This window comes from Salvia hispanica, chromosome 1 (assembly GCF_023119035.1).
Source record: "Salvia hispanica cultivar TCC Black 2014 chromosome 1, UniMelb_Shisp_WGS_1.0, whole genome shotgun sequence".
In the NCBI taxonomy this organism is placed as follows: Eukaryota; Viridiplantae; Streptophyta; class Magnoliopsida; order Lamiales; family Lamiaceae; genus Salvia; species Salvia hispanica.
The window spans coordinates 20,574,198-20,587,260 of NC_062965.1; the positions used below are offsets into that span (position 1 = coordinate 20,574,198).

At 37.6% G+C, this 13,063-nt stretch overlaps 3 protein-coding genes across 5 annotated transcripts; 1 reads left to right on the plus strand and 2 right to left on the minus strand.

Annotated features, from left to right (window-relative positions):
- The first annotated feature begins 1,984 nt into the window (after positions 1-1,984).
- On the plus strand, positions 1,985-3,420 carry LOC125189563 (ankyrin repeat-containing protein NPR4-like). The gene is made up of 2 exons (XM_048086828.1): positions 1,985-2,455; positions 3,091-3,420. The coding sequence occupies exons 1-2, from the start codon at positions 1,985-1,987 to the stop codon at positions 3,418-3,420; spliced, it is 801 nt and encodes a 266-aa protein (XP_047942785.1).
- Positions 3,421-5,414: 1,994 nt separating this feature from the next.
- LOC125189569 lies at positions 5,415-7,257 on the minus strand. The gene is made up of 4 exons (XM_048086833.1): positions 7,006-7,257; positions 5,919-6,098; positions 5,718-5,837; positions 5,415-5,609 (listed from the first exon to the last, which is right to left on the minus strand). The coding sequence occupies exons 1-4, from the start codon at positions 7,255-7,257 to the stop codon at positions 5,415-5,417; spliced, it is 747 nt and encodes a 248-aa protein (XP_047942790.1).
- A 960-nt stretch (positions 7,258-8,217) lies between these two features.
- Positions 8,218-12,456, minus strand: LOC125205720 (rosmarinate synthase-like). 3 transcript variants are annotated; one of them, XR_007173829.1, is made up of 4 exons: positions 11,999-12,456; positions 10,670-11,014; positions 9,174-9,782; positions 8,218-8,951 (listed from the first exon to the last, which is right to left on the minus strand). XR_007173829.1 is itself a non-coding variant. In XM_048104810.1 (4 exons), the coding sequence occupies exons 1-3, from the start codon at positions 12,407-12,409 to the stop codon at positions 9,738-9,740; spliced, it is 801 nt and encodes a 266-aa protein (XP_047960767.1). In that variant the 5' UTR covers positions 12,410-12,456; the 3' UTR covers positions 8,218-8,951; positions 9,732-9,737. The 3 variants fall into 3 exon arrangements, 2 of the variants coding, with proteins under 2 accessions (XP_047960767.1, XP_047960756.1); XM_048104810.1 differs by having other exon boundaries at positions 9,732-9,782; XM_048104799.1 differs by lacking the exons at positions 8,218-8,951; positions 9,174-9,782 and having other exon boundaries at positions 10,456-11,014.
- Positions 12,457-13,063: the final 607 nt, after the last annotated feature.

Sequence of the window (13,063 nt, forward strand, 5' to 3'; positions counted from 1 at the left end):
AATACTTCACTCTAACCATGTTTTACTTCACTGAAATAGAAAAAACAAAGCACTACAAGCATAGATGACAGACACTTCACTCTAACCATGGACTACTTCACTCTAACCATAGTTTACTTCACTGAAATGATAAAACAGAGCACTTTAAGCATAGATGACAGACACTTCACTCTAACCATGTTTTACTTCACTGAAATGGAAAAACAGAGCACTACAAGCATAGATGACAAATACTTCACTCTAACACCGGAATACTTCACTCTAACCATGTTTTACTTCACTCTAACCATGTTTTACTTCACTGAAATAGAAAAAACAGAGCACTACAAACATAGATGACAAACACTTCACTCTAACCATGGACTACTTCACTCTAACCATAGTTTACTTCACTGAAATGATAAAACAGAGCACTTTAAGCATAGATGACAGACACTTCACTCTAACCATGTTTTACTTCACTGAAATGGAAAAACAGAGCACTACAAGCATAGATGACAAATACTTCACTCTAACACCGGAATACTTCACTCTAACCATGAATCACAAACACTTTACGCTAACATTGGAATACTTCGCTTTAATTATGTTATACTTCACTGTAATGCATAATATATTTCACTAAAATGAAAATAATTCACTAAATGCATAATATACTTCAATACAAACAATATTTACTTCAATATAAAGCATATTTACTACACTACAACTCATATTGAGCATATTTACTTCATTGTTCGTCACATATAGTTCACTCTAACGTTTTTTCACATCATACATGATCTAATCATGCTGAGCAACAACACTTAATTGATAATTACCTTTAGATTCAGTTTATCCTTCCTCTCCCGATGAAGAGGAATCAGAATCGAAATAATCTTCCGATGAATGTATCGGAATTGAATCCATTTGAAGGAGTCCAGACGTCGCGATGAAGGAATGAACGGGAAGTATGAATCAAATTGCGTTGGTCAATCCTGAGCGAATTTGATCAGTTGTGATGAATTCAATTAGAATCAAATCACGCTGATCGATCCAAACTAATTCGCGTTGATCGATCAAATCAGATTTGAGAAAATCGCGCTTGAATTCAATCAGAACGAAGCTGAATTTGGTTCAGATCTGAGAAATTGCGCTTGAATTTGATTCAGATCGGGAATTTCATATTTTTGGAAGAAATCCTAAGCTAAATTTGGTTAAGATTGGAGAATGATTTGGGAAGACTGGTTGACGAGAAATTCACGATGGATGATTATAACATTCATTAATTCATGTTGAAATATTGAATTCCCAAAATGCCCTTAGACAAGTATTTTCTCATAAAAATTTGAAAGTTTGTTTAAACCATATAATTAATTTGGATGTTAAGATGTGTGGCTTAAATTAATTCTCTAGTTATACACTTAATATTAGTTAAACATTGATCACTTCTCTATATATATATACCTATGATATAATACCATGGAAGTGAATTACATGGTGCGAAATATGCAAAATGGTAGTGAACAACCTAATTTCAATAAATTTTAACATGGAGAGACATAAATGGATTTTACTTTTGCTTGTTACACCTAGTACAAATGAGAACTATTTGTATCAATTGTGGAACAAAGCATCCTACAAATTAAGTTGATGGTCATCTTTTAATTTTCGAAGTTCATAACGATTATCTCAAATTTCCAAATACATTAAAATAAGAGAGAAAGGGGGGAATCGAACATGTGAATTGTGAATGGATCAGTTTTAATTTGAACATATAGATTTTATTTCTTTCATTTCTAATGTGAATAAATGAATTATTTGCCGACATATGGATCCACGCATCTTCTTTTCTAGGTCAGCCTTAATTGCAGGTCTTTTTGAACATAACCAGGCTCTCTCACCTACTCTGTGTGTGTGAATATACAAATAAAAATAATATATATACATCATGAGTTTGCAAATATAATCACAAGCTTGGGCGAAAATATAGTTGGCTGAAACAATGGTTTCAGAAGAAGCTAAAAAGAAACTATATGATGCTGCAACAACGAATGATGTAGCAACTTTCCAAATACTTGTGCAACAAGATCCATTTCTTGTTGATCATGTTTCATTTCCACGTTCAAAAAGTCTCTTACATTTTGCAGCTGAAAGTGGGCACGTTGAGATTGCCAGAATATTGTTATCTGTAGCCCCTGAGATGCGCTGGTGGCAAGATGATCAAGGCATGAACCCGGTTCATATTGCAGCCATGAGAGGGAAGGTCGAGATCTTGGAGATGTTGCTTCAGCTGGACTTGTATCCTGCTATGGAGAGACTGAATCGAGGCCAGACTGTGATGCACTTGCGCGTGAAACATTGCCAGCTTGAGACGTTGAAGTGTTTGGCTGAGAAAATGCGCGATCTTGTGAATGTGAAGGATGATGATGGAGAGACACTCTTGCATTTGGCTGTTAGGTGCGATCAATTGGAGGTAAGTGCCAACTCTTTGTTTGTGAATACTTAATTTAGTCAAACATTCGGCTTGAGTTGCAACCACGATTAATCCACATAGGGATAAGGGTGCATGCTTTCTCTTTGCCAATTTATCATGAAAATGAGGCCTAATACATAGAAGTTGTGAAAAGATGCGATAATATAATCATGTGTTGTATTCAAAATGAGGAAATAGGGGTTCTTTTTCAATATGGAGTAGTATGTTTTCCATATTTCCTCGTCAAAGAGATTGAGAGAATATGACGATGAAACTTAACTTAGTTTGTAAGACTTTTCCTCTCCAACAATTATTGACCCTTTAAAGAAAGTGAAAAGAATAGAGAGATCGAACATCACAAGAGGACCGAGTGGGGTAGGCAGTAGGATAGTGGAATGTAGGTCCTATTTTTATACAGTATGGTATCAGTTTTATAGTAATAAAATGTGAGTGAAAATGAGTTGGTGAAATGTAGGGTCCACTACCAAAAATAGTAAAGATTGAAAGATAGACAAATTTTTTGGGATGGACAAAAATGGAAATATGTGACAGTATTTGATTTTCATTATTCATATTGTATATTTCGCATCATTAACTCTATTTGTTATAACTTGAATACTCTATCAAAATCTCAGATTGTAAAATATTTGGTGGATGACTATAAAGTAGAGAATCTAATGGAGAACTCCATGGGCAAAACACCGCTGGATATCTTGAGTGGGAACTCACAACACACAACTTGGCCTTCAGAAATTGAAATGTTATTAGATAAGGCATATGACCGAATTCCCAGCATGTCTCGCGAGTTAACCGACATAACAATGGTGGTGGTGGGCCTGATAGCCGCGATGGCATTCAGTGCGGCCGTAAACCCCCCGGGTGGCGTGTGGCAGGACGACACGCCATCACACAGCAGTGATGGCATCTTCACATCCCAAACTATACAAACACTTCTCTCGTGCTAACACCACCGCTTTCATTTCATCTGACATAGTAATCTTACTCGCAGCCATGCGAACGCCAACCTATGCAACTATTTTCTTTGGAGTCAACGTGTATGCAACGTTGGTGTCAATGTTATCTATTGGAGTGAGTTATGGAACATCCTTAATCATGACCAATCCTGGTGGAACACAAACAGTTGGCCAAATTGTTGCTATAGTAGTTGCTGGGTTTATAGGCATCATTGCGTTCGTACTCGTCTGTACTGCAACAGATGCGAGATTCAATGTGTGGAGAAAGAAACGGCAGAATGCAGATCTTAGAGCATCGTCAACGCAGCGGGCCGGGACCCAACACAGAATGCAGATCTTAGAGCATCGTTTAACGCAGCGGGCCGGACCGCTGTTGGGTCCCGGCCCGCGTCACGACGCGTTGGAGGAGAGCATTTTCCGGCCTGGGCCGGTCCCGGGGCCCGTCCCAACCGCGCGTTAATCGTGCCCCATGCCGCACCCCATGCGTCCCGGCCCAGCGTTGGATGTCTTCCGGGCCGGACCGCAAGTCCCCGGCAATTTATTTTTTTTATTTTTTTTCGTTTTATTGCCTATATATACTCCATTTGTGCATCATTCTTCCACACTTTGCCCATTTCAATACTCTTGTATTCCAATATTTTCGGCTTCTATGGATTGGTTTAACAGCGACCAACGACAGATGGACGATTTCGTCTACGACCTTCGTGCACAAATGAAGAGAAGTAGTTTTTTCATTTTTTTTATGACTTGTATTTTTATTTTCTAGGATTTGTAATTTTCTTTTTCTAGGATTTGTAATTTTCATTGGAATATTTGCTGGAGGACTATAAAGTTGAGAATCTATCGAAGAATTCCATTGGCAAAACATCGCTGGCTATCTGGAGAGAGAACTCCCAACACGCAACTACGCCTTCAAAAATTGAAATGTTCCTACTTATGGAATCTGACTCAATTCCCAGAATCTCTCGCGAGATAACAGACATGATAATGGTGGTGGTGGGCCTGATAGCTGCGATGGCATTCAGTGCGGCCGTCAACCCCTCGGGTGGCATGTAGCAGGACGACACGCCATCACACAGAGCCGGCAAAGCAGTGATGGCGTCTTCACATCCCAAACTATACAAACACTTCTCTCGTGCTAACACCACCGCTTTAATTTCATCTCTCATAGTAATCTTACTCGCAGCCATGCGAGCGCCAACCTATGCAACTGTTTTCTTTGGAGTCATCGTGTATGCAACGTTGGTGTCGATGGTATCTATTGGAGTGAGTTATGGAACATCCTTAATCATGACCAATCCTGCTGGAACACAAACAGTTGGCCAAATTGTTGCTATAGTAGTTGCTGGGACAGTGGGCGTCATTGCATAAGTACTCATATGTACTCTTACAGAGAGTTCGTTCAATACGTGGAAGAGAGAGAAACTGAAGGCAGCATACAGATCGTACATTCACTGATCATTTATTTCGCTTTCATTATCAGTTTCAGCAGAACGTGCACTATCCCTTTAGCAGACTAATTAGGAGGGGCGGGCAACCCCCTCCTAACCGTCCGGGGAGCTCAAATATCCTATAGAGTCGAGCCGAAAATAACATATCTTCTAGAGTATTTGTTTCCATTCATGTTATGTAATGGTTTAACTTATATAGTCTTTCAACTAAGAGGTCTATGCAGGGGCGGACGCAGAAAAAATTGATAGTAAGGGCTGGACTTCACTATATATTTTTTCACGGTTAAACATAATATATATAAAAAAATCATACAATATAAAAACCGAAAAAACTGTAAAATGCATATATATTTAATACGAAGTAGTCCAAAATATATCTAATAAAAAGAACATGTCATAGCTGTGGTTTTACATCTAAAGCGGTGGCAACTGAATTCTACGTGTTCTCATCGATTGAAAACGTTGCAAGATTTTTTCGTTATCAATCGTTGAAAACAGGTCGTTCTCAATGTACACAATTAAACTATCATTCATTCACTCATCTCCCATCCGATTTCGCAAGTCAGTCTTGATAGTCTTCATTGCAGAAAATGCTCTCTCAACAGAAGCAGTAGCAACAGGTAAAACCAATGCCAACTCAATAATCCGATAAACCAACAGAAAAACCAAATGCTTACCACTTTTGACCATTTTCGTAGCAACGTCTCCTAAGTTGCATAAGGCAGCAAACTGAGGATCACATTGTACATTAGCAATAAAATTACTAAGTTGAAGTGGAAGACGTGAACACTCATTTGCAGAGAAGTACTCGTGATATAAAGTAGCAAGACGGATTACTTGATCATCATTGAATTGAGAGAAATAATTTCTTGGATCAAGACATGATATGCATCCTAGCAACTCAGTGCTAGCTTTAGAAAATCGATTATCCATCTCTTGTATAGTTAAATCAACACCCTTGACATTGCAACCACATTAACATAAATTATGATACAAAAAATATATGTATAGAAGACACGAATGAGAATATTACAGTACCTGATTAAAAATCTCTGCACGATAATGATGCATATTCGTGATCAACTCTGCTCCATACTTCTTATAACCACGGTGTGGTATGATTTCATCCCTATCAACTTGTGAAATATTATGCAATTCACAAAGCTTTGTTGCTTGATCATGTATGTCTTCCCATCCATCCTCTCTAAAACTTTGCAACTGATGTTTCACACTTTGGATCAAAGATATGGCTTGGATAATATTTTGATTTTTTTTTTGGCAAGGCAATGGACAATTCATTGGTTGTTCCCAATAAATGTTTCATCAAATGCAAAGTGAAAACAAACTCATAATTATCCATCCTTTCAATCAATCCTTCAGTGGTACTTTTGTTATCACGAAGAGTAGCATCGTCACGTAAAACTTCCAACACTTTCTCAACCGAAGACCACATAGAGCATAGACGAAGCAATGTAAAGTAATGTGAACGAGTGTCTCCAGGCCTTACCAAACTAGTTTCTTGATTTTTACCTCTTCCAATTATGACTTCTCCATCATTAAGTTGTTCAACTAATCTTTCATGTTGCAACTGCCTAAGTTGGTCTTTTCTCTTACAAGATGCCCCGACCATATTCACAATCATGGAGACTTAGCTAAAAACATCCTTCACAACTCTAATACCCTTGGCAACCGCAACAACAATTAATTGGAGTTGATGAGAGAAACAATTAATATACATGGCATATGGATTTTCTTGCAATATTAAGGATTTCAATCCATTAAACTCACCCCTCATATTAGAAGCTCCATCGTATCCTTGCCCTCTCACTTTAGATAGAGATAAAGTTTGCTTCACCAATAAATCATCAATAGCACATTTCAAAGTATGAGAGGAAGTGTATGTTCCTTCATTGAAACGTCTCGAGCCTCATCAACCTAAAGTGTGAAAACTTTATCTCCAATATCATTAACTATGACAAGTGTGACCACAGAAGCACAAGCATTTGCTAATTCCTTTTGAATTTGTGGTGAATTCATTTGATTGTTAGTAGGAGCATTTGCAAACAAAGTTTTGGATACAACATCCTTAAGTTCATTAAACCATAGAGCAACTCAATAAAATTACCTCTACTTGAAGAACTGCTTGACTCATCATGTCCACGAAAAGATAATCCTTGCTTAAGAGAAACCAAGTCAGATTCAATGAGACTGTCAACCGAATGCGATATGCAACTTCCATCTCACGGGTATTTGACCGTAATATACTTGCCACACTGTTCCTTTGATCTTGAAAAGCTTCGAACTGAATTCTAGCATTATTATTGTAGGATGCGGCCGCGACATGCATGAGCGTGGAGTGAGCATTTGGCTCGTTCATTGGTTCATTGGTCGAGGGTGCATGATAGTAAGTTGCATGGGATCAAGACTTGAGAAAGGAAGAGTTAGTTTGTAACTAACTTAGGCAATCTACAAGTGTGATATATAAGGGCAGTTGCCTCATTGTATCTAACTACGAAAAATAGAGAGTGAGAGTAGAGAAGGAAGAAAAGAGAGAGATGTGAGTTTACCATTGTAGAGTGCAGTAGCTCGAGATAGATTTCATCTTCTTGTTTCCATCTCTGTGTAAACCACCAAAAGAGTGAAAGTAATAAACATCTCATCCTTTCCGTGGACGTAGGCACATTGCCGGACCACGTAAATTGCGTGTGTTGTTTCTAGTTTTGTTCTTGTCAATCTTCGATCAAAACTCAACAGTGGCGCTGTCTCGCAGGAATCGAAGCAAATAGATCGATGGCGATGGCACGGTTTGAAACGGAGAAATTCAACGGGAGGAATGATTTTGGTTTATGGCGGATCAAAATGAAGGCGCTGCTCATTCATCAAGGGCTCGATGAGGCTCTGGAATCGACTGCAACAAAGGGAGAGGAGGCGAGCAATAAGCAGAAAGAATTATTGAAGAAGGCTCGCAGCGCAATCATCTTGAATTCGGATGATAAGGTTCTTAGAGAAGTTGCAAGGGAGGAGTCTGCTGAAATTGGAGGAGCTCTACATGACCAAATCGTTGGCTAACAGTTTATATTGGTGGGTGTATTGTCAGTTTAAGGTGGAGCAGGTGTGAAGGGTTGAGAGCCGATGTTTATTGATGTCACTGCCGAGGTGGAGATTGTAGGATGCGGCTGCGACATGCATGAGCGTGGAGTGAGCATTTGGCTCGTTCATTGGTTCATTGGTCGAGGGTGCATGATAGTGAGTTGCATGAGATCAAGACTTGAGAAAGGAAGAATTAGTTTGTAACTAACTAAGTCAATATACAAGTCCGATATATAAGGGCAGTTGCCTCATTGTAACTAACTACGAAAAACAGAGAGTGAGAGTAGAGAAGGAAGAAAAGAGAGAGATGTGAGTTCACCATTGTAGAGTGCAGTAGCTCGAGATAGATTTCATCTTCTTGTTTCCATGTCTGTGTAAAACACCAAAAGAGTGAAAGTAATAAACATCTCATCCCTTCCGTGGACGTAGGCACATTGCCGAATCACGTAAATTGCGTGTCTTGTTTCTAGTTTCTTGTTTCGTTCTTGTCAATCTTCGATCAAAACTCAACAATTATGACATCTATTCACGCCTCCAACATGATAATTGAATCTTTCTAATCCATTTTTCTAGTTGCTTCAAACTATCTTTGTAAAAGCTCTGATTGTCGACCTCCTTTATCTGATTTCTTGAAAAGATAGCACCAAAAGCAAAAAGTTGCATCCTTTGATACACTATACTCTAGCCATGTATACCTTTTAAACCAAATATCTTGAATACCATATTTATTTTTTTCATACTTATGTCCAATTGGTTGACAAGGGCCCTTATTCAAGTACTCTCTTCGTACTCTATCACGAATTGAAACATCGAACTCTTCAATTGGCTTGCGTTTTCCCGGACCACTAACAATATCATTCAAGTTCAACTCGACTTCTCTTCGGGGCTGATTTTCCATTGCTTCAACAATGGGTTCAGTTGGAGAAGATAATTCATCCCGACGCTTTTTTTTAAAGAAGTGTTCCATCCTCTATGGTCAACCTAAGCAATAATGGTCGAAGTACAATATTAGTTAATATCCATAATTCCATAAAACAATCAACACTCACTAACACTAACATAAACAGTATTCTATACGACAATCACAAATATTAGCTTGCAACTAACCATTGGTATAGCTTTTTTGGCTTGCATCTATTCTATCAAAATTTGATAAAAAGAAGAAATAGAATATAAAATTAACTACATCATAATACTCCTTACCTCACAATTTGCGTAGAATTTGAATATTAATTTCTCAAAAGTTTCAAAGACCCACACCCTCCTTTTACAAAGTAGCATCATTGTCCGTTTCTGTATCGCCGCGCGCAGCTATGTAAACTTCATAAAACCCTTCTGTTTCTCTTCTTTAATTTTTTAAAATCTTATAAATGGGTGCCACTTAAAATTTACACACCTTTTACTTAAATTTTAATTAAAAAAACGTACCCACTTTAAAAGGTGATAGTAGCACTTTTAAAAAATGCGTTCTCCTTTTTATAAAACAAGTCAAAGAAGTGGGGTCCATTTGACTTACTTTTATATTAATTAATTCAATTAAACTCATCTTCTTCCTTATGCTTCCTTCCTAACTCCATTGTTACAGTTTTCTCTACAGATTCTTATTTTTTCTTTCTTTAATCCCCCTTACAATTATCCAACCCAAAATAATTTGTTCTTCAATAGCATTATTTAGTAAGAGCTTAACATAGTTTTTAAAAATTTTGAAAAATTTGAAAGTAGAAAAAAATAAAAAAAATTGGGTAAGGGCTTCAGCCCTACCCTCTGTCAACGTGTGTCCGCCCCTGCCTGTCCGCCCCTGCCTGTGAGCACCTGATATATATAAATAGTGAGACAGTTTAGTTAAGGAAAATATTATTTTCTCATCTATTATGACAGTGGGGACAAAAAATTGAAAATAAATTTTCTTTAAATTTTTTTTCTCTCCGTCCTATAATAAGAGCCTTATTTCACTTTTACCATAAATGGTAAGTATGCTCCACATTCTACCAACTTAATTCACTCACATTTTGTTATAAAACTAATAGACATAAGTGGGACCATATTCCACTAATGTATTCAACCCATTTTTCTTTATATTTCTAAAAACTCGTGTCATAACTAAATATGACTCATATTCCGAGACGGTGGGAGTATTTGATTTTGAAAAGGAAAGTATCGAAAATGTTATTGAAACGTGGATCATACTTATATATTGGTTTTATTATATAATGAGAGTGAAATGAGTTAGTGGAGTGAATGATCCACTTACCAACTATAGTAAAAAAGAGAATTGAGACATTTAATATCAGACTGAGTAATAGAGTATCCTATTTTTATATTCACCTTTTTAATTTTAGAATAAAATTTTAGTAAAATAAGTTAGTTAAATATGAGTATACTTACTGGAAAAATAGTGAAAATGAAATGAGATATTTAATATCGAACAAATTGAAAATAATATAAGACATCTAACGGCAGTGAGGATATATATATTCTAACTTAATGAGGTAAATATACTTCAACCCATAAAAATAGAGACTTTTGAGATGTCACGTGTTTTAATACAAAATAGATTTAATAAGAGAGAGAGACTAAAAATATAAGTGAAGGGGCCCGTGCCGTTAGAGCAAAGAAGTGACCTAAACAGGTGGATTGTTTTTATGGGACAGATCAAAATGAAAAAAATGGGAGAATGAAGCATGTAGTATCAACAACACCTGGAAGGTGGAGTATTTAATTTTCTCGTCTTCGCATTCCTTCTTGATGGCGTTGATCTGATCGGGGGACAGCCGGAATGTTAAGAACTCTGTTTCACCGGAGACGTTGAGAGGGTGTTTGAGTGTTGGAGGCGGGTGGTGCTCGACGTGGGGGAACACGGGCCGTGGCGGGTCTCTAGCGGCTAGAACGTGGCGGTCCAGGTAAGGGGGGACGGTGGCGGAGGTGATTAGGCCGCGGACCATTTCGGACCAGGTGTTGACGAAATGGTGAGAGGACATGCCGTCTGATAGATGATGCTCGTTTGAGAAACTCAAACTCACCCCACCGCATTTGAACCGGGTTAACTGTCTCATATTTATCCGACTTCAAGAGGCAGTTTAGTAGGAAAGATAAATAATCAAAATATAATATTATACTCCTTCTGTCTCATTAAAAATGAAACGTTTTTAAAAATAGAAACATCATCATCCCTACTTTTCTTACTTTATTCTCTTCTCGTTAACTCATAAAACAACACTATATAAAATTTCGTGTCGAAAATAAAATGTTTCATTTCTAATAGGACGGTCGGAATACATTTTAGGTCATTCTTTTTATCATATAACTCCAAGATAAATACTCCCTCCGTCCACCATCTAAAGAGTCATTTTGACTCGACACGAGTTTTAAGAAATTGTTTGACTTTGTGAAGAAAAGTAAATGGAGAAAGTGGGTGAAATGTGGGACCCATTTAACGTATTAGTTTTAAATGTGGGACCCACTTAAAATATTAGTTTTATACTCCGTATTAGTTTCTCCATTTAAAGTAAATGGAAAAAGTGGGTGAAAAGCAAAAGAGTTCTTTAAATTATGGACAAAGGGAGGAAATTATATCCCACAAAATTGCCCCTTGAAAGAATCAACATCTACAAAACAAATTGACCTAATTGATTGGATCGATATATAATGTTTACTCCCTCCGTCCCTGAAAATTTGTCACCTATTTCCTTTTTCGTCCGTCCCTAAAATTTGTCACCTTTCACTTTTACCATTTTTGGTAGTGGACCCGACATTCCACTCACTCATTCTCACTCACATTTTATTTTAAAACTAATACATAAAAGTAGGACTCACATGCCACTAACTTTTTCAACTCACTTTCTATTACATTTCTTAAAATCCGTGCCGGGTCAAATGGTGACAAAATTTGAAGGACGGAAGGTGTATAAAATATTTTTTCTTTCACATGTAGGTTTAAACCAATTTGGTAGTCATGTCACACTAGGATAACTAAGAAAAATTAAAATTTCGTGATTTAATTGATTCGATTAGGAAAAAAAGCGGAGTACCTGCACAAGAAAAAGCGGGAAAGAAGAAATATCGTTAGAGTAATCGATGGCGGGGACGAGGCTGATGTCGGGCCTGGGGCTGAAGCCACCGAGCTCATCCATCTCGGCGTCGCACATCGCTTCCATGAAAAACGCCCCTTCCCCGTTGCAGTTGATCACAATGTGGCCATCGTCGCCTCTTCCCAGCCTCCCCGCAATCGGGTAGAACTCAACCAGGGCCTTGCTGAGGGCCGCCTTCATCGCCGCCGCATCGAAGAAGTCAGCGGCGCCGGCGTCGTTGCGGTAGAAGTTCACCAAACGGCTATGGTAGTCGGTGGTGAAAAACAAGTCTAAGTTGGATAGCCACAGAGTTTCAGTCGGCGTTTCTTTCATTGGCTTAACCATCGTAGATTCCTTTACTGTGATCTTCATGCTTGCAAAGTGTCTGTGAGTTTGTGTAAGAGAGAGAGAGGGGACAAAATTTATCTTTTTGAATATGTTGGTTACATATGTTTCAAGCTTTATTTATAACAGGATGGTCGTATCATTTTTAGAGTATACTCCCTCCGTTCCATAAAAATAGGCCTTTTAAAATTGACATGGGTTTGAATATATAATTAGTAAAGTAAGAGAAAAAGTAATTGGAATTATGTACTAGACGGTGGGATCCATAAATAATAAAGGAAAAAGAAAGGAAAAAATGTTGTCATGAATGGATATGGACTGTATGTATGGGATGGACGAAAAAAGAAATATGGTCTATTTCTATGGGACAGTGAGAGTATTAAATTTTGTGGGTATTTGTGGTACTACGTGGGCTTCTTATATTCATAAACCTCAATTTATTACAATTGAATGCATAGGACCAGCCCTGCACAGTATAGGGTTTCCAATTTTTAATCATAAATAGGATGGCGTCTTTGTTGTTGGAAGTTTATTTAATGGAATTCATTTCACAAATACAAAAAAAAAAAGTAAATTTCGTTATATTAGAAACCAATTCCCCTTATAGAATATTCAATTTTTGTTAAAAGTAATGAGACTATCTCTCGTTAGCATTTCATCGAATATTAGCCATGCAATTGA

Excerpts from the sequence above, each read along its gene's own strand:
- LOC125189563 (XM_048086828.1), top strand. The coding sequence starts at position 1,985 with ATGGTTTCAGAAGAAGCTAAAAAGAAACTATATGATGCTGCAACAACG. Across the intron at positions 2,456-3,090 it reads TTAGGTGCGATCAATTGGAG|ATTGTAAAATATTTGGTGGA; the intron begins GTAAGTGCCAAC and ends TCAAAATCTCAG.
- LOC125189569 (XM_048086833.1), bottom strand. The coding sequence starts at position 7,257 with ATGAACGAGCCAAATGCTCACTCCACGCTCATGCATGTCGCGGCCGCA. Across the intron at positions 6,099-7,005 it reads AAGCAGTTCTTCAAGTAGAG|TTGCAAAGTTTTAGAGAGGA; the intron begins GTAATTTTATTG and ends GTGAAACATCAG. Across the intron at positions 5,838-5,918 it reads GTGCAGAGATTTTTAATCAG|GGTGTTGATTTAACTATACA; the intron begins GTACTGTAATAT and ends TGCAATGTCAAG.
- LOC125205720 (XM_048104799.1), bottom strand. The coding sequence starts at position 12,409 with ATGAAGATCACAGTAAAGGAATCTACGATGGTTAAGCCAATGAAAGAA. Across the intron at positions 11,015-11,998 it reads TCCCGCTTTTTCTTGTGCAG|TTAACCCGGTTCAAATGCGG; the intron begins GTACTCCGCTTT and ends AATATGAGACAG.